Source organism: Ascaphus truei, chromosome 3 (assembly GCF_040206685.1).
Source record: "Ascaphus truei isolate aAscTru1 chromosome 3, aAscTru1.hap1, whole genome shotgun sequence".
Classification (NCBI taxonomy): Eukaryota; Metazoa; Chordata; class Amphibia; order Anura; family Ascaphidae; genus Ascaphus; species Ascaphus truei.
In genome coordinates this window covers 429759429-429781057 of record NC_134485.1, presented here as the reverse complement: position 1 = coordinate 429781057, position 21629 = coordinate 429759429, and the positions used below count along the sequence as shown (strand labels likewise).

At 45.5% G+C, this 21629-nt stretch overlaps 1 protein-coding gene and 1 long non-coding RNA gene across 5 annotated transcripts in view; one reads left to right on the top strand and one right to left on the bottom strand.

The window, feature by feature from the left end:
- The window catches only part of STXBP5L (syntaxin binding protein 5L), a 575500-nt gene extending 573183 nt beyond the window's left edge, over positions 1 to 2317 (top strand). For all 4 annotated transcript variants that reach the window (XM_075592898.1, XM_075592896.1, XM_075592897.1 and 1 more), the window contains one exon: positions 1174 to 2317. In XM_075592898.1, the coding sequence (XP_075449013.1) occupies positions 1174 to 1215 (42 nt within the window). In that variant the 3' untranslated portion in view covers positions 1216 to 2317. The remainder of the gene's footprint in view (positions 1 to 1173) is intronic.
- LOC142490513 (uncharacterized) lies at positions 977 to 17571 on the bottom strand. The gene is made up of 3 exons (XR_012800090.1): positions 17430 to 17571; positions 15301 to 15351; positions 977 to 1179 (listed from the first exon to the last, which is right to left on the bottom strand). It is a non-coding gene; the product is annotated as an uncharacterized LOC142490513 (long non-coding RNA).
- Positions 17572 to 21629: the final 4058 nt, after the last annotated feature.

Below are 21629 nucleotides of genomic sequence, written 5' to 3'. Positions count from 1 at the left end.
ATTAGGAGAATGACTCTTCCACTGGTTCTGGTTCTGCATGATCCATTCCAGTCACTTGGGAGACGATCTGTTATCTGGGAGCTTCAGTGTTGCAATACCATGCATGCCGAATCAATAAATAAATAGCATTAAACAGGAGTTGGACAGACATAATAATATATATATTTTTATTGTATAGCTCTGACAGTGTATGCAGCGCTGTACATAACATTTTGCAGGCACAAGTCCCTACCCCATAGAGCTTACAATTTACAATCAGGGAGATACATTGACTTTCTCAGGGTCACAAGGAGCTCACACCAGGTTCCCCTACTGCAAATTCAGTGTCATTGTTCTCAGAGTCAGTGAGCCGCTCCAGCAGCCAGTGCTGTGCTGTTTGTTTCTTCATTTCTTACGAGATACAGTTGTAGAATAGTGCTGTAACTTCTCTGTGCTCATCACTCACTCTCCCATTTATACATCTGCTGATCTTCTTCGCTCACAGGCTTTGCTATTTGTAATGCTGTGGAATACTCTTGAAGGTTTCCCTGTCACGGAGCATCATTTAAAAGAAGCTGCTCCTTCCAATTTCATTCAGCTTACTTACCGATTTGCATTATTTTATTTAAAAAATTCCCTGGATAAGTAGCACCGTTTCCCCGTCTTCCTTGTTAAGCGATTCCGTAGAAAGCGCCAAAAAAAAATGCAAATTGTTGAAAATCAGATTTGCGGAGAACTATTTAATTTTTCGTTCAGCACCCCAACTCCCCGTCACGTGGCACCGGTCAGTGTCCGGCTGGTGACGTGGATATTTATTAATGGCGCAAAACTGATCAATTTCAACTCAACTTCGCGTTCTCTGACGTTATGTATTTCCTCCGAGTTCTTTTTTTTCTTAGATTTTTAGTTACACACACACCGTAATTATTTATATTTTACATGTTTAGAATCTGAGTTTCTTTTCAAATTTATCACATTTTTTAATGTAAACCCCCCCCCCCCAAAAACGAAGCAATTAACTGGAGTAATAGGTTTAGTTGTCCCTTTTCATTTCGAAGATGGAGATGGTTGGAGTACATGGGACCAGTGTCTTGCAAGACTTCAGCTTTATTCATGTGTTGATAAGGTCCCAAACACGAGCCCTTCCCCATGTCTTGTGCATTGTCCAACGTCTCCTTGTCTCTCCTGCCACAGCTGATGCTGAAATACAAGGACAAGAAATGGTACCAGTTTTAGACTGTGGGAGACGTGGAGTTTCCTGCCAATCGGAGAATTTACGCTTCACCAGATGACTGAACTCCAGCCTTCTCCTGCCACGCGGTGTGCAGCCCTTCATCAGGAGGTCTACACAGGAGAACGTTTTCACTACTGAAGGGACAGACTCTGGAACTTCGTAATGCCCTCGGCCGCCAACACTTTATGAACGCATCCGCCCTTCCAGCAGCAAATGGAATTCTCCAGAGGGCGTGTCCATCTTTCTTTTTTTTAAGTGTTTTTTGGGGGCAAACAAAGAAAAATGATATAAATGTCCTGTACAAAACTAGGATGTTAATCGCACTTATGACAACTTAATGTAAGAGAACAAAAAAACGTAGAAAAATAATTTGCATGAACAGTTGACATTGAAACGGAGAACAGACGCATGCTGCGGACAAGAGGTTTATATCTAAGCGAAGTGAGGAGGAGAGGGGGGAATAACGGCGAAGTGAGGAGGAGAGGGGGGAATAACGGCGAAGTGAGGAGGAGAGGGGGGAATAACGGCGTAACGAGAAGCATTCCTAGTTTTCACATTGCCAGTGGCAGTCACTGGCAGCGTTTTCACTTTAATTTGTGCGCCTAAGTATTGCTGTTTCATTTTGCGGTCCCGCTTTTTGTTTTCCCCGCGTTGTTCCCGGGAGGCGGTGGGGGACGTTTCCTGCAGGGAGAGCGCGCGTTAGCATTCACACGTTTGCGTTTTAATGCTTTAATGTAAATGTGTGCAAAGCTGTACAGAAGTGTAAAGGGAGGAGGAAATGCAGGTCACGAGGGCGCTCATTAAGCGGCGTTGGCCGATACCGCGCAGTAACGCCCTTAATCACTGACTGGGGCAACGGCTACTTATAATGACCAGTGGGATTCCTGTAACGAAGAACTTCTTGTGTCAATGAATAGTGTTGGAAGCGCCAACATTTGATGTAAGGGAAGGTGACGAGGGCCCGCTGTATAAACTCGGAATGTACCAGAAGCCCCCAGTCTTTTAATAGATTGGTGGGAAAGTGAAATACAAAATGTATGTGTTTGAAATCAACGTGTCATTTGATATCCCTATAAAGCAAAATAGCTGTTTTAACTACTGGAATGATTGGTTTAGCGTGTTCATGAGAACTGCCACACGTTAGCGGGGAACACGCCTGTCCCCCGCAGAATAGAGAATGACAACATTGATGCATTATATGTATGACTGACACAGAAAGGAGAAGTCGGTGTGATACCCAATCCACGTATTGTCCTCTGAGGACAGGCAATGTGTATGTTTTAGGTTCCAATTGAATATGGTATATTAACTGAAGTACCTTTTATATTTGTTACATTATTTTTTTATACATATTTTGACACATTCTCTAAATATTTTAGTATCTATACACACTATTTAACTGCAGTATTCACATACTCTATTTGCACATTAGTCACCCATTAGGAATTTCCTCCAATCTAGATAAATGTGGTTTGAGACAATTAGGACACACAATATTTATTTAGTTCGTTTCAATTTCCTCCTCTTATTGATCCATTTCCCCTTCATTCACAAACTGAAGAGGGTCAATAAACCAGAAGAATTTGAACTCATTTCCTTACCTCTGCCCCTCTATTTGGGGTGTCTCTGCCCCTTTATTTGGGGTACACTTCACCTAACGAGCTGTGATGCCCATTTTAGGGATCCATGTAATATTTTGGCCAGGTAACCTAACACCTGCAGTGCCATAGCGTTGGCTCCTCTTCCAGCGGCGGTGCTATTGGTTTGAATAGCGGGTATTGGATTTGCACCTCTTCCTAAAGCTGTAATGAAATACAGTGACGGGGACACAGCACAAACAGGTCTTTATATGCTTATTGTACATGGAGACGGAGAAACCATTGCTGAATTCCTGTGCTGTGATGTTATCCTGCCCGGATACAAAAGGAACCTGACCCCGAGATGTCTCTTCACACTGGGCTTTGTTTCTTTACAACCGTAGCAATGTGGGGCAGTAGTCGGCTTCCTCTCCGTGTGAAACGCCGGCCACCGTAGGGCCTTCTCCTCTGCTCTAGACAAAGAATCACACTCGGGGGCGTGGTACTTATCGGATGCTTTCCACTTCCAACGGTCAGTCCTACTCATTCCCACCCTAACAGCCACCTTTTCTTCACCAGAACTTTCTGGTCATTTGTAGTTCTGGACCTCTCGGTACCTGCCTTGGGCTTGGCTCATCTGATAATGTCATGCGTGCCCAAACTCCACCTGGAGAGACCCTGATCTCTTAGGGCCGGTGTGTTCAACTTCAGTCCTCAAGAGCCACCAACAGGTCAGGTATTAGGGATATTCCTGCTTCAGCACAGATGGTCGTCATTCTGACTGAGACACTGATTGAACCATGTGTGCTGAAGCAGGGATATCCTTAAAACCTAACCTGTTGGTGGCCATTGAGAACAGGAGTTGGCCAACCCTGTTTAAGGATGCATTTTTTAGCTGTTTTGCTAGGTTTTCTAGCACGTGTAACCCTATAATCACCAGCATGCAGGCTCAAGCATCGCAGCTTGTATGTTCCAGAAGGTTCTGTGTATTCGCATAAGGTTTTGAGACTCCAGATGTCATTTACTGTATCACAGTACGCACGGGCAGCACGCACACTACACTACAGAGAATTCACATTGGGATTGCCCAGTATCTAAACCCCAATGCTATTCCTCCTGTATATGCATCATTTGGCTTCCCCATGAGGGTCACAGAATAGTCACCACATTGACCTTCCTTTTTGCCATGTCTGGGGCAACATCCCCTAATCACTAAGCAGCGTTTCTGTACAGTGCCCACGTTACCCCCACGTATTAACCAGCTGGTGAGATTCAGACACTTCTTTAGTCCTTTCACAGCCACATGGGCCAGCACCCCATTCAAAGCAACACTGGAACATCTGGGTTAAGTTTGGACTAAGAACTTGTCCTGCTTGGCTGAACATCCAACTCCGCTCCTCCCTCCTCTGACTCTCACCCTGACTGTCGACCTCGCTCGCTCGCTCTTCCTCCTCTGACTCTCGCCCGACCTTGCTCTTCCTCCTCTGACTCTCGCCCGACCTTGCTCTTCCTCCTCTGACTCTCGCCCGACCTTGCTCTTCCTCCTCTGACTCTCGCCCGACCTTGCTCTTCCTCCTCTGACTCTCGCCCGACCTTGCTCTTCCTCCTCTGACTCTCGCCCGACCTTGCTCTTCCTCCTCTGACTCTCGCCCGACCTTGCTCTTCCTCCTCTGACTCTCGCCCGACCTTGCTCTTCCTCCTCTGACTCTCGCCCGACCTCGCTCTTCCTCCTCTGACTCTCGCCCGACCTCGCTCTTCCTCCTCTGACTCTCCCTCGACCTCTCGCTTCCTCCTCTGACTCTCCCCCGACCTCTCGCTTCCTCCTCTGACTCTCGCCTGACTTCTCGCTTCCTCCTAACTCTCGCCCGACCTCGCTCTTTCCCAAGCTTCTCCAAACAAGACTTTTAGAAGAAGATGTGGGTGGATTCATTTGGGGCCGGAATAAATAACCTTTTAATATTACAAGTCTAACAGAACCAGAGGAAGCTCCCAATGTAAGACCCCAACCATCCTGTACCAGGAGAAAAAACCCTAAACAAGGGCAACTTAACAGAAGAGATGGCTGATATTAACCCTTTGATGTAATTGCTCTACCGGGAAGTAAGCTACATGTCTTAGTCAATGTTTCTGTGTAAAGTAGGAGCGCTCAACTCCCGTCCCCAAGGGCCACCGACAGGTCAGGTTTTCAGGATATCCCTGCTTCAGCACAGGTGGCTCAATCAGTGGCTCAGTCCACCTCTGCTGGAGCAGAGACTGATTGAGCCATCTGTGCTGAATCAGGGATATATCCTCAAAACCAGACCTGTTGGTGGGTCTTGAGGACTGGAGTATACAGTTTCATTTAAAAAACCATTTTATGCCCATTTCCAATCAAACCTAATCAGCTGCTAGAGATATATTGTAAAAACAATAATGCACTATAACTGACAAAATAAATGAAATTACGGATTACGTTTTGGAACATTGTGATTGCGTTATGCAAATGAGTCACATTACCCATGAGCGACGGGACAGGGGAAGTATAATGAAATAGCTTTTCAGAGCCCCCCGTGCATTTATTTGACAAGCCGTTATATTTTGTAATTAAATACACGACACAAGGAATGAATCGTGGGGCTGAGACAGGAGAGGATCTGTAATTGGAAGTGTGAAAACGGGTAATGCATCCACCACAAAGTAACGAGTATACACCCTGATAAGGACACCCTCCTCTGCTTTATCTGCAGCGCCGCAGCCTCCCTGGCATGTGTATTTTGAAAAGATGACCTCATCATACTGTAGGTTCCTGTTTTTGCCTCTAGTGGTACCCTGCTCACTATGTATTTTATCCCTAAAAAATAAGCCCACAACCTCAATTAATGAATTCATGGAGATTAAGGGGATGGTTCTATATCAGCCATAACAATCCCCATTTAAATGTATGGGAATTGTCAGATATAGAATAATGTCCTAAGCATTTCTCGTGACATTAGGCTCAGGTAAGTTAACTTCACGGATAAGACCCTTTGAAGTCTGCTTGGAGAACAGATCAGTGCTGCCCGGTGGGGTAGGGCAAGGGAGAATAAGCAGCAGAGGATGCAGTGTGGACACTCTAAGGCAGGCTTCAGGCCTTATTAACAATCTCAAGTTAGCGGGGAACTTCACGGTTCCCCCTCTATAGATAATACTTTGCCAGTTAGCTCCTGTTAGATTTGTTTTCATTTATACCCCTTTGGAGCACATGGATCATAAAGACGAATGGACCCAAAGATTAACTACCCAGTCAGCCTGACAGCCTGGCAGATATCCATGGGAGGCTCTCGGGACCGATCTCAAGCCTGGAGTGTGAAAGGCGATGGTCTCACAAGAGGTTAATTAAACTACAGAGATTTGGGTCACCGCAGGTAACTCCTTTGCGATCATATAAAGCATTAGTAAGATCACACCTTGAATATGGAGTACAGTTTTGGGCACCACTCCTTGGAAAAGACATTATGGAACTAGAGAGAGTGCAGAGAAGAGCCACCAAATTAATAAAGGGGATGGACAATCTAACTTATGAGGAGAGGCTAGCTAAATTAGATGTATTTACATTAGAAAAGAGGCGTCTAAGAGGGGATATGATAACTATATACAAATATATTCGGGTACAGTACAAGGAGCTTTCAAAAGAACTATTCATCCCACGGGCAGTACAAAGGACTCGGGCCATCCCTTGAGGTTGGAGGAAAGGAGATTTCACCAGCAACAAAGGAAAGGGTTCTTTACAGTAAGGGCAGTTACAGTGTGGGATTCATTACCCATGGAGACTGATGGCAGATACAATAGATTTGTTCAAAAAAAGGTTGTGCATATTTTTAGAAAGAAAGGTATACAGGGATATACCAAATAAGTAAACATGGGAAGGATGTTGATCCAGGGAGTAATCCGATTGCCAATTCTTGGAGTCAGCAAGGATTTTACTTTCTCCCTTATGAGAGATCATTAGATGATGCGTCACTGGGGTTTTGTGTTTGCTTCCTCTGGATCAATATACAGTAAGTACGGATATAGGATAAAGTATCTATCTTCTAAATATATCATAGGTTGAATTTGATGGACATATGTCTTTTCTCAACCTCATCTACTATATAACTACTATATCACCCAGCAATGCAGACCCAACTGGCAGCAAAAGAATTAATATATCTCCGAATACTATTACTCCCTCTGCACTGTTAGCAATGTAAGTGAGCAGCACTTCTACACTTAATTATAGGACTCCCTATTTTTCTCTTTCAATATTAAGCGATTATTCCAAACATTTTATTTTATTTACAGTGTGTATTTTAATTGCTGTAATATTTGAAAAGGCTCTGGCGTGAGTCTCCGCGCCTCAAAAACAAAGCGGGGGTCGGTTTTATGCCGAATATACTGTACGGAGAATAATTCATCTCTGACTTGGCGCTGCGAGGGGAAATTACCAATCATTTGGTAGGCAGTGTGAGGGGAAATTACCAATCATTTGGTAGGCAGTGTTACAGCAAATTAAATCTAGTGACTGAAGCCAATTGGAAATGAATTGCCCGGATTAGAGAAAATCTGAGGACAGGGCTTTTTTTGTTTGTTTACAAAATGTACTTTGTTATTAATAATCAGATGGTGGCAGAGCTTCACCTACACACAGATCTGTCATTATCAGCACCACAGATGCCAAACACATGGTCAATTTCAACTTTTAATTATTCTGAACTAATTAATGACACCTAATTAATTACTAAATGGGGCTATTCCCCGAGACATCTAACGATACCGGAAGACATCCCTAGCACACGGACACTAGAAGAAAGGACACTCTAAAAACATCACTCCCGACGCTTGTTTTTCGGGTGGCATCATTAAAGCTTTCTCTAATTCAGGCGCCATGTGTTAGTGGAACAAGAGTGTGTGGTCAACAACTTTATTTTGAATGAGATTAATAAATGTACCTTTCCATTGTTCATATAATCTGCAGGTATTTTGTGCCGAGATTAAGACGATGAGCGCTTGTTTAACGAGAGATTAGGAGGTTAAGGAAATGTGTTCTGTGCCATTACACAGCAGCAGCCAATCAGGAGGTGGTGTCAGGAGCTTGTGGGCAGGGCAAAGGAGAGGAGGAAACAGCATGGAGCGGAGTGTGTATGTGTCTCGAGCGCGTCGCACCTTTCACTATTGTGCCCATTATTTTTGGAGAAGCCACCTGGCATCCCCTAGCCATATTTGATTCTGGAGAAATGTGGGTTTCTTGCAGCCTGTGATGTCTGTGATGGACAACATTAGAGTTCTTTATTTGGAGACCTTATTAGGTTCTTTAAGTACATTCCAGACATCTGAAGGAGAGATGTGTGTGGTTTTGCAAGTGCTTGTATATCTCTGAATAATTATAATGTTGGAATAAGTCTTCCCCTTACCACTGTTCTATAGATGACCATGCTATTTATCTCCCAGGTGAAAAGAGAACCTAACTCCATGGGAATATATCGGTGTGTTATGGTGTCCAATTGTCAGCCCCTGGTGAGGGTAAAAAAATCAAATGAACGGCCAATACTTCTAAACCCGTCACCTCTTTTTTGGGAATGTGGATAATGTGTAGAGCCGGGCTCTTTAACTGGAGGTCCATGAAGAGCCTCGCTGAGGCTCTTGGACTCCTTGTGACTGGGCATTTCATATAAAGTTGCTTAAGCATCTAATTGCCGTTTTTCACGCTAAAACTCCCATGTGGAATAGGTTAATATAAATGTATATGGTACAGATGTTAGAATAACTTACAATATGTTTAATTATCCTTTTTAATGTATTACAAATTAAAGCAGCATTTAATCTTGCCCGTTTTTGTTTGCGTCAATAAATGCAGCAGTTCCTTACATGTACACCAATTATCTAAGCTGGCCTGATCAATCGGTTCTCCGGTGATTGATCAGTGAAGATCCTGCTTCCCAGGGCACACAATATGGCCACCTATTTCAAAAGAGGAAGTGCTGTGGCTCCCTAAATATTTACTATAGCAACTCAAGGAAGCTTCATACATAAAAAATGGCATAGTGTGATCCGGTATCCAAGTATGCCAGCCCTACGAATTGGCTCTCCAAAACTCCTGGTGTACACAAATGTCATGGCTGTATAAACTGTCAACACATGATATTGGGGAAAAGCTTTGTCCATCCACACAGTGGAAAAGCCATTAAAATAAAGGATTACATGAACTGTGAGAGTAAATTCGTTGTATACATCATCCGGTGTCCATGTGACCTGTATTATATTGGTAAAACCACACGTATGTTGAAGCAGAGATGAAGGACACACGGGGAGTAGAGAGATGAAGGACACACGGGGAGTAGAGAGATGAAGGACACACGGGGAGTAGAGAGATGAAGGACACACGGGGAGTAGAGAGATGAAGGACACACGGGGAGTAGAGAGATGAAGGACACACGGGGAGTAGAGAGATGAAGGACACACGGGGAGTAGAGAGATGAAGGACACACGGGGAGTAGAGAGATGAAGGACACACGGGGAGTAGAGAGATGAAGGACACACGGGGAGTAGAGAGATGAAGGAGACACGGGGAGTAGAGAGATGAAGGACACGCGGGGAGTAGAGAGATGAAGGACACGCGGGGAGTAGAGAGATGAAGGACACGCGGGGAGTAGAGAGATGAAGGACACGCGGGGAGTAGAGAGGTGAAGGACACGCGGGGAGTAGAGAGATGAAGGACACACGGGGAGTAGAGAGGTGAAGGACACACGGGGAGTAGAGAGGTGAAGGACACACGGGGAGTAGAGAGATGAAGGACACACGGGGAGTTGAGATGAAGGACACACGGGGAGTTGAGATGAAGGACACACGGGGAGTAGAGAGATGAAGGACACACGGGGAGTAGAGAGATGAAGGACACACGGGGAGTAGAGAGATGAAGGACACACGGGGAGTAGAGAGATGAAGGACACACGGGGAGTAGAGAGATGAAGGACACACGGGGAGTAGAGAGATGAAGGACACACGGGGAGTAGAGAGATGAAGGACACACGGGGAGTAGAGAGATGAAGGACACACGGGGAGTAGAGAGATGAAGGACACACGGGGAGTAGAGAGGTGAAGGACACACGGGGAGTAGAGAGATGAAGGACACACGGGGAGTAGAGAGATGAAGGACACACGGGGAGTAGAGAGATGAAGGACACACGGGGAGTAGAGAGATGAAGGACACACGGGGAGTAGAGAGGTGAAGGACACACGGGGAGTAGAGAGGTGAAGGACACACGGGGAGTAGAGAGGTGAAGGACACACGGGGAGTAGAGAGATGAAGGACACACGGGGAGTAGAGAGATGAAGGGCACACGGGGAGTAGAGAGGTGAAGGACACACGGGGAGTAGAGAGATGAAGGACACACGGGGAGTAGAGAGATGAAGGACACACGGGTAGTAGAGAGATGAAGGACACACGGGTAGTAGAGAGATGAAGGACACACGGGGAGTAGAGCGATGAAGGACACACGGGGAGTAGAGCGATGAAGGACACACGGGGAGTAGAGAGATGAAGGACACACGGGGAGTAGAGAGATGAAGGACACACGGGGAGTAGAGAGATGAAGGACACACGGGGAGTAGAGAGATGAAGGACACACGGGGAGTAGAGAGATGAAGGACACACGGGGAGTAGAGAGATGAAGGACACACGGGGAGTAGAGAGATGAAGGACACACGGGGAGTAGAGAGATGAAGGACACACGGGGAGTAGAGAGATGAAGGACACACGGGGAGTAGAGAGATGAAGGACACACGGGGAGTAGAGAGATGAAGGACACACGGGGAGTAGAGAGATGAAGGACACACGGGGAGTAGAGAGATGAAGGACACACGGGGAGTAGAGAGATGAAGGACACACGGGGAGTAGAGAGATGAAGGACGCACGGGGAGTAGAGAGATGAAGGACGCACGGGGAGTAGAGAGATGAAGGACACACGGGGAGTAGAGAGATGAAGGACACACGGGGAGTAGAGAGATGAAGGACACACGGGGAGTAGAGAGATGAAGGACACACGGGGAGTAGAGAGATGAAGGACACACGTGGAGTAGAGAGATGAAGGACACACGGGGAGTAGAGAGATGAAGGACACACGGGGAGTAGAGAGATGGACACACGGGGAGTAGAGAGATGAAGGACACACGGGGAGTAGAGAGATGAAGGACACACGGGGAGTAGAGAGATGATGGACACACGGGGAGTAGAGAGATGAAGGACACACGGGGAGTAGAGAGATGAAGGACACACGTGGAGTAGAGAGATGGACACACGGGGAGTAGAGAGATGAAGGACACACGGGGAGTAGAGAGATGAAGGACACACGGGGAGTAGAGAGATGAAGGACACACGGGGAGTAGAGAGATGAAGGACACACGGGGAGTAGAGAGATGAAGGACACACGGGGAGTAGAGAGATGAAGGACGCACGTGGAGTAGAGAGATGAAGGACACACGGGGAGTAGAGAGATGAAGGACACACGGGGAGTAGAGAGATGAAGGACACACGGGGAGTAGAGAGATGAAGGACACACGGGGAGTAGAGAGATGAAGGACACACGGGGAGTAGAGAGATGAAGGACACACGGGGAGTAGAGAGATGAAGGACACACGGGGAGTAGAGAGATGAAGGACACACGGGGAGTAGAGAGATGAAGGACACACGGGGAGTAGAGAGATGAAGGACACACGGGGAGTAGAGAGATGAAGGACACACGGGGAGTAGAGCGATGAAGGACACACGGGGAGTAGAGAGATGGACACACGGGGAGTAGAGAGATGGACACACGGGGAGTAGAGAGATGAAGGACACACGGGGAGTAGAGAGATGGACACACGTGGAGTAGAGAGATGAAGGACACACGGGGAGTAGAGAGATGGACACACGGGGAGTAGAGAGATGAAGGACACACGGGGAGTAGAGCGATGAAGGACACACGGGGAGTAGAGAGATGGACACACGGGGAGTAGAGAGATGAAGGACACACGGGGAGTAGAGAGATGAAGGACACACGGGGAGTAGAGAGATGAACACACGGGGAGTAGAGAGATGAAGGACACACGGGGAGTAGAGAGATGAAGGACACACGGGGAGTAGAGAGATGAAGGACACACGGGGAGTAGAGAGATGAAGGACACACGGGGAGTAGAGAGATGAAGGACACACGGGGAGTAGAGAGATGAAGGACACACGGGGAGTAGAGCGATGAAGGACACACGGGGAGTAGAGAGATGAAGGACACACGGGGAGTAGAGAGATGAAGGACACACGGGGAGTAGAGAGATGAAGGACACACGGGGAGTAGAGAGATGAAGGACACACGTGGAGTAGAGAGATGGACACACGGGGAGTAGAGAGATGAAGGACACACGGGGAGTAGAGAGATGAAGGACACACGTGGAGTAGAGAGATGAAGGACACACGGGGAGTAGAGAGATGAAGGACACACGGGGAGTAGAGAGATGAAGGACACACGGGGAGTAGAGAGATGGACACACGTGGAGTAGAGAGATGAAGGACACACGGGGAGTAGAGAGATGGACACACGGGGAGTAGAGAGATGAAGGACACACGGGGAGTAGAGAGATGGACACACGGGGAGTAGAGAGATGAAGGACACACGGGGAGTAGAGAGATGGACACACGGGGAGTAGAGAGATGAAGGACACACGGGGAGTAGAGAGATGAAGGACACACGTGGAGTAGAGAGATGGACACACGGGGAGTAGAGAGATGAAGGACACACGGGGAGTAGAGAGATGAAGGACACACGTGGAGTAGAGAGATGAAGGACACACGGGGAGTAGAGCGATGAAGGACACACGGGGAGTAGAGAGATGGACACACGGGGAGTAGAGAGATGAAGGACACACGGGGAGTAGAGAGATGAAGGACACACGGGGAGTAGAGAGATGAAGGACACACGTGGAGTAGAGAGATGGACACACGGGGAGTAGAGAGATGGACACACGGGGAGTAGAGAGATGAAGGACACACGTGGAGTAGAGAGATGAAGGACACACGGGGAGTAGAGAGATGAAGGACACACGGGGAGAAGAGAGATGAAGGACACACGGGGAGTAGAGAGATGGACACACGTGGAGTAGAGAGATGAAGGACACACGGGGAGTAGAGAGATGGACACACGGGGAGTAGAGAGATGAAGGACACACGGGGAGTAGAGCGATGAAGGACACACGGGGAGTAGAGAGATGGACACACGGGGAGTAGAGAGATGAAGGACACACGGGGAGTAGAGAGATGAAGGACACACGGGGAGTAGAGAGATGATGAACACACGGGGAGTAGAGAGATGAAGGACACACGGGGAGTAGAGAGATGAAGGACACACGGGGAGTAGAGAGATGAAGGACACACGGGGAGTAGAGAGATGAAGGACACACGGGGAGTAGAGAGATGAAGGACACACGGGGAGTAGAGAGATGAAGGACACACGGGGAGTAGAGAGATGAAGGACACACGGGGAGTAGAGAGATGAAGGACACACGGGGAGTAGAGAGATGAAGGACACACGGGGAGTAGAGAGATGAAGGACACACGTGGAGTAGAGAGATGAAGGACACACGGGGAGTAGAGAGATGAAGGACACACGGGGAGTAGAGAGATGAAGGACACACGGGGAGTAGAGAGATGAAGGACACACGGGGAGTAGAGAGATGAAGGACACACGGGGAGTAGAGAGATGAAGGACACACGGGGAGTAGAGAGATGAAGGACACACGGGGAGTAGAGAGATGAAGGACACACGGGGAGTAGAGAGATGAAGGACACACGTGGAGTAGAGAGATGAAGGACACACGGGGAGTAGAGAGATGAAGGACACACGGGGAGTAGAGAGATGAAGGACACACGGGGAGTAGAGAGATGAAGGACACACGGGGAGTAGAGAGATGAAGGACACACGGGGAGTAGAGAGATGAAGGACACACGGGGAGTAGAGAGATGAAGGACACACGGGGAGTAGAGAGATGAAGGACACACGGGGAGTAGAGAGATGAAGGACACACGGGGAGTAGAGAGATGAAGGACACACGGGGAGTAGAGAGATGAAGGACACACGGGGAGTAGAGAGATGAAGGACACACGGGGAGTAGAGAGATGGACACACGGGGAGTAGAGAGATGGACACACGGGGAGTAGAGAGATGAAGGACACACGTGGAGTAGAGAGATGAAGGACACACGGGGAGTAGAGAGATGAAGGACACACGGGGAGTAGAGAGATGAAGGACACACGGGGAGTAGAGAGATGAAGGACACACGGGGAGTAGAGAGATGAAGGACACACGGGGAGTAGAGAGGTGAAGGACACACGGGGAGTAGAGAGATGAAGGACACACGGGGAGTAGAGAGATGAAGGACATACGGGGAGTAGAGAGATGAAGGACACACGGGGAGTAGAGAGATGGACACACGGGGAGTAGAGAGATGAAGGACACACGTGGAGTAGAGAGATGAAGGACACACGTGGAGTAGAGAGATGGACACACGGGGAGTAGAGAGATGAAGGACACACGTGGAGTAGAGAGATGAAGGACACACGGGGAGTAGAGAGATGAAGGACACACGTGGAGTAGAGAGATGGACACACGGGGAGTAGAGAGATGAAGGACACACGTGGAGTAGAGAGATGAAGGACACACGGGGAGTAGAGAGATGAAGGACACACGGGGAGTAGAGAGATGAAGGACACACGGGGAGTAGAGAGATGAAGGACACACGGGGAGTAGAGAGATGAAGGACACACGGGGAGTAGAGAGATGAAGGACACACGGGGAGTAGAGAGATGAAGGACACACGGGGAGTAGAGAGATGAAGGACACACGGGGAGTAGAGAGATGAAGGACACACGGGGAGTAGAGAGATGAAGGACACACGGGGAGTAGAGAGATGAAGGACACACGGGGAGTAGAGAGATGAAGGACACACGGGGAGTAGAGAGATGAAGGACACACGGGGAGTAGAGAGATGAAGGACACACGGGGAGTAGAGAGATGAAGGACACACGGGGAGTAGAGAGATGAAGGACACACGGGGAGTAGAGAGATGAAGGACACACGGGGAGTAGAGAGATGAAGGACACACGGGGAGTAGAGAGATGAAGGACACACGGGGAGTAGAGAGATGAAGGACACACGGGGAGTAGAGAGATGAAGGACACACGGGGAGTAGAGCGATGAAGGACACACGGGGAGTAGAGAGATGAAGGACACACGGGGAGTAGAGAGATGAAGGACACACGGGGAGTAGAGAGATGAAGGACACACGGGGAGTAGAGAGATGAAGGACAAAGGCCCCCGCTCCTGCTCTAAAATTATTGCAGGACAGCTGATCGCTCATGCTTGGAGAGTTGATGACGTCACCGATCTCAAGCATGAGCGAGCTCAGCGGCAGCGTGGCCGCAGCCTTATATTTGGCATATTAATATGTTTTATGCTTCATTTTTAAGAGCCCTGACAGACGTTAACTGACCTGAGGTGAATAACGCCCCCTCATATAGTGCTCACTGTGCTGTCCGACCACCTGTGAGGAAAAGTTATCCCATTAGTATTTGGTCGCCATAGAGGACTTGAAGAAACAGAAACATCGGAAGGTAAATTTCCTATATATGTTGTCATAACACAAAAAGTAGTGGCGCTAAGCCTGACATCATTAAATATATATTTATCATTGAGAAAAAAATAGACCAATATTTTAGAAAGAATTATACCATAGTTATATTTAGAAAACAAAACAAACAGAAAGACGGCCTATAATAAAACCCATTTTCTTTAAATAAAAAATGGAACAGATTTGACGGTCGATAAAAAAGTAGCGGCACTGTGTACCCCTCTAGTATCGAGACACTGAACACTGCGTGGGATAGTCACTATGGAAAGCACTGTCCTTAGGAGCGAAAACAAACATACCTCAATATAAAGACTATGTTTTGTCGTAATGAGAATCTTAGCACAGCAAACGTGTAGAGCAAGGGGTGGCCACCAACAGGCCAGGTAGTAGAATGACTGCACCACCTGTGCTGAAGCAGGAATATCCCTGACTGAGCCACTGTTTGAGCCGCCTGTGCTGAAGCAGGGATATCCTTAAAACTTGACCTGCTGTTGGCCCTTGAGGACCGGAGTTGGCCGCCCGTGGTGTAGAGTTTTAAGGGAGAAAGTTGAAATGTAACCCCTTACTGCCCTGCTTGACATCTGTCACTGGCCAAGCTCGGATGGTGATGGAAGGTACCGTACCGTACTATTATTATCAGTCTCGCGGGTGCAGCTGCCGTTTGGAAATGAGAGGGTCCGTGCCCTCCAGACGGTCACTGCTTTATTGGTGACAGCCACCTGATTTAATCCCACACATGATATTTACAGCAGAAATCACTTTGACTTGGATGAGGCTAATGAAGCAGTGAGATGGTATTTGGAATGTGGTGACTGACGCGCTTCGGGGCACTGGACATGTTTTCCATGACACCATGGAACCCGGAGGCAAGGAAGATGTGGGACTCTGTATAATACGTGGGAGCGGTGTTACCCCGTGCTGCCTTCTCTGGCGCTTTCCCCCTTTGAGATAAGTCACATTCTATTCATCTGGTTGGCATTAAACTCCGTCCTGTCTCCTCTCTCCGAGTTATCTAATGACAGCTTGAACTTATGAGCGGACACAATTCATCATCTAACATTACTGCAGCATTGTAGGAGAAATCTGTCCGCATTGTATGGGTGTTAGGGGTGTTTTGCCGGCAGCTGGTAATTATTAACATTTTTAACATATGCATCAGTGCGGATTCCTTATCATGACCCATGGATGTAATGTTCAGACACATGGTACACAGTATATGAGTGTATATATATATATATATATATATATATATATATATATATATATATTTTTTTTTTTTGAGCAGCTACTTTGAGGCACAGAAATAAATCTTACTACAGTATAATCTCATTTTCCATTCTTTGTTTTCCTGATAAATACGATATTGCATAAATGTATTTAGTTTTATTTTTAAAACCAGTTTTCACTAGGTAGGAATTGTCTGAGGAAAAAGCCATGTGACAATGATAACATCATTTTTGTTTATAATTCCTATTATTTCCTAATGAGATATATTATATATATATATATATCTATGCATCATTATAAGTGAGTAGGCATTTTACAGATTTTATGTTCCTTTAATACAATTTTATTATGGTAATGCACTAGGTGTGCGCCTGTTTCTTTATATATATATATATATATATATATATATATATATATATATATATATATATTAGAAGAAAAATTAATGTTCTGCTATGTGGTTATCAGGTAATGGAAATAATTAAAATTAATATCAGTTCTGTCTGTGTGGCCTCAAAAACAGACTACACAAAACACAAACAAACAATGACAAACAGACCGGGAAATACAAAAAGGATAAGAGTGCCCCACAAATGATCCCAAAAGCAGATGGAGCCGGAACCAGTGCTGTAGGGCCGCCGCTGCCAGTCTTCAGAAATTACCCCTTTCTCCTTCACACTACAAAACCAGAGGACAGCGCGGCTCCCACAGCATAATACTGTAAATACATATAGTTGCCAAGTGCTCAGATTACGGCCACTCACAATTTAAAAATGATAACAAGCAAGGATCTCACTAAAGGTGGAGACCACCCGTTCCTCCGTTGCATACACCAGGTCCACGTGTATGGATGCCGCCAGACCTCTGCCACAGAACCAGGAGCGAGGAGTGTGCGTCCACACTAGTTCACTTCCTGGTCGAAGTCTCGCGAGAGCAGTCGCGGACTTGTGCAGCATGCAGCATACAGTGTAGCATACCCAGATGGTAGAATTGTCACAGGAGGAGTTTGTTATTAATCAAAATCTTCAACATTGATAATATACTCGGGGTAAAGTATGGAAGTCCACAATAGATAGAAGAGTCCTTAGCTTTGCCCTACGCGTTTCGTCGCAACATGCGACTTCCTCACGGGATTGTATCCCTTCTATCACACCTCTTGGAGGCCTAACTGCCGCCCCCTCTCCCCCCTGTTGAGTAACGATCAACAGCCCTATTAGTCAAATGTGGCTAATTAGACTTTTGGCCACTAAAACCACAAACATCTTACATGAAACAAAATTAGGTTTAGAATACAGTATCTTGCCTATTTATATATTGCCCATTATATACCTAGGAAAAATATGGCTATTGCCAGTCTAACGCCAACTTGGAGGTGATTTAAAAAAAATGATATATTTCTGCCGTTATTCGGGTTTGATAAATATCTGGACTTGATAACTCGCCTCCTGAGTCAAGCTGCGTTATTGACTCATTTTGATGCTTGTTCCAATAAAGAAATGGGTGATTTTTAGCCGTACAAAGGTGATGACTGGAACCCTAAAAATAATGCCTTTTTTTGGCTGCAATTCCGCATTTTTGCTGTTCGAACATTGCTAACTATGCAACTGTATGTTACAAATAGGGGATAAAAAAAGGGGGAGGAGGGAAGTGGTGGATGGACTGGGCGCTTCCAAAAAGTGATATAGAAGTGGTGTTAAGAATTATATAAATATAACACATGAAGTGAAAAATACACTAATAAACCTTACACCAAACAGTGAATAAATAGTGATAATATAGGTGTATAAATAGCTGCTCAACTTCCTCTGATGGGATAGTTCCAAATCCCAGGAAACTGAGTTTTCTTTGCTTGGAGGTGAAGAGGAGCGCAAGATGAATCAGTGGTATATGTAAAAGAAAATAAACATATATAGTGCAGACTATAAAAACTGGTAATGTCATCCTGTAGTCTGTAAGAATAGAACTCACAAAATTGGTTGTATGTTATAGCATGTCAGAGATCCATCTCTCTCTGACTGGAGCCCTTTCAACCGCAAGTGCCAGGATATCCCTCAATGGGTAAGTATGGTGTATATGCAAAAAAAAAAGAACCACAATATGCAAAAAAAGAGGAACCACAATAGTGTATACTATTCAGCCAAATATATTAAAAATCATCACGATTCCAAATAATAAACAGGTATGGGAGAGAACCGCCGATTTGTCTGAAGGACCCCGTCTGCAAGCAGCTTTCCAGCGTCTCACTTGCACCTCACTGTTGGCTTCCGCGTACTGGCACTTGCGGTTGAAAGGGCTCCAGTCAGAGAGAGATGGATCTCTGACATGCTATAACACACGACCAATTTTGTGAGTTCTATTCTTACAGACTACAGGATGACATTACCAGTTTTTATAGTCTGCACTATATATGTTTATTTTCTTTTACATATACCACTGATTCATCTTGCACAAATAGGGGATGGCTAAAAAAGGGGAACCTTTGGAGCCTAAGTGTTTAATTCAAACTGTTTCAAGAACCAAACGCCAGACATTGAGGGTAGTTTCTTTTTTTTGCCCTCATCACATTGGGGTGTAATACATATAAATACATACTCCGCATTTAAAGCTGCAGTTCAGTCAATATCCTGCATGTGTGTTTTTTTTAATAAATCAGTTCTGTAGTAAGAAAAAATACTTTTAGCATTTTCTGTTTTTAAAAAAACAACTTTGAAAGACCAATTTTCTTGTATTCTATTTTAACAGCCATTTGCTAAGGCACTGCCCCTTCATGTCCTGTCACAAGCCCTGTCACAAGCCCTGGCACACCCCTTTGTCAGCTCTGCCCTCCCTCTAGCACATGTCAGTGCAGGAGTGCTCATGAATATTCATGAGCTTCCACTGACTGACAGAAGCAAATAAAAACATATGCCAGCTCTAATTATGTCACCAAATTTCGCCTATTAATACACGGAGAACGAATTGACCTGCAGCTATACAGTTCTTTAGGTAATTAGAGATTGCACACATGAAACTATAGAAGTAAAAAAATAAATTAAATTAAAAATAAAAAAAAGACTGAACTGCAGCTTTAAGTATAACTCATTAAAAGTATAAATGGCCTTGTGGTCTTCAGTGGAACGTACTTCGGTGTACCATTAAATTTGGATAGCAGCCTTAACGTTTGGCAGGATATTGCCAATCGTCCATATTTACATAAGCCGCCTCTTCTTTCTAACACTCGCGTCTTAACTCACTAGATCGCTTAGCGAGTTGCATGTGCAATCTGGGGTTCGTCCTCCTTCCTCCATTGAAAGGTACAATCACACAAACATCTTATCAATGTAAGTCAATCTCCTTAGATATAAATCACACAAAGACATAAATACATTGAATTCTTATATACAACCTGAAGTCACTTGCATGTTTTAGGTAAAAGAGGCAACGTGACTTGTAATAACACCGTAAATGTGCGGCGACTTATTTTTCTCTAGTGCGGGAACTGAAACAAAAAAGCGAAAACAAATAGGAAGAAAATAAGAATAACTTTGACTTGTTTTCTGTGAAACGATGTTTGTTGTCCTTGTAATATTAATCTTTTCTGTAAGTCGTTGCTCGCCCCCATATCTCTCAGACCAATAGTTTTTTTTTGTTAAAAAGAATTAATACCGCTATGTATAAATCACTGGTTTTGTCAGATTTTTTTTTTTTATCACAGAAGGTTTCAGGTAAAGATCAGGAAAACTCTCCGAAGCATTTGAATGAAGTAGAAATAGCCGCGTTAATCCAGTTGCATTAGTGCAGAATTCCTCAGTATTAGGCGATACCTTTTTTTTTTGGACTAACATTTGATATTATAAGACAAGTCTTCGAGAGATCTCCTCTCTTCCTCAAGTCAAGCAAAAGTGTCAAAGATGATTTATAAAATACTTAACCTTTTTTAAACGGCAGCCACCTGTATTTAGGCCACGATATGTGATCTTTACTCTGTCCTCAGATTTATCAGCTGCTTCTTGTACAAAGAGCATAAAGCAGCACAGTTTAGTATATGATACAGAACCTTATGTTGGGTCTCCTGACTCTACCATTGTATGTTCAGCATCTCAATCACCTGAGATATAATTGTTTTTCACTAAAGGAAGGATTATTTTATACCTGACTGCAGCATAGGGCAGTGTTTTATTCCCGTCAGGAACACACCGGCGACGGGTTAAATTGATGTTATTTCCACCACTTTGGATTACCATCTGTTCTGGAAGGCCAGCGAGGCTGGCAGGACCTCATGTGATTATGTTAGAATGAATCCCCATACAACATTGTAACACTGTGAACAGAAAGGACCTTTGACCTGTGGAGTCTCACTGCATCAACTTTACATGCATCAACATTTGGTCCTGTAGCAGTGTGCTAATGTTGTATGTTTATGGATGTGTGAAGGTTACCTGCCAGGAGCAATGCCTTGTGCAAGAGAATACATTGGAGGACGCGAGAGCCAGATTCAGGGTAAAAAAGAATGAATGCAAGAGGCAGGAATTTGTATGAAAAGGCTCAGAGAATTACAGAAAACCACGTCATTACTTGTACAGAGTGTACAGTATGGCCAATCAGGTATTTAAAGGATACATTTAGAGAGTGATGGGAGGAAATGTACCAGCACATTGGTTGTTTGGGATACATTTTAAAGAGGCAGTCCAAATGATTTTTTTTTTGGTTGAAAACAATATTTATTTTACAATGACATTTTCGTCCATCAGCTGCAACGTTGCTGTGTAAGCACGAGTCAAGAATGCAAAAAAGCGTGTGTTTGCCATACGTGTCATTCCCAAAATGAATCATCCCGGGGATAATCGGCATGAAATAGTTTTTGCTCATCACCATGTCACCGCTGGACTATGCATAGAAGCATGAAAGCAATCCCAATGATGTACACTACAAACGCACTCTGCATTCAGAGACACAACTTCCCAAGTGGCTGAAAGACGACATGG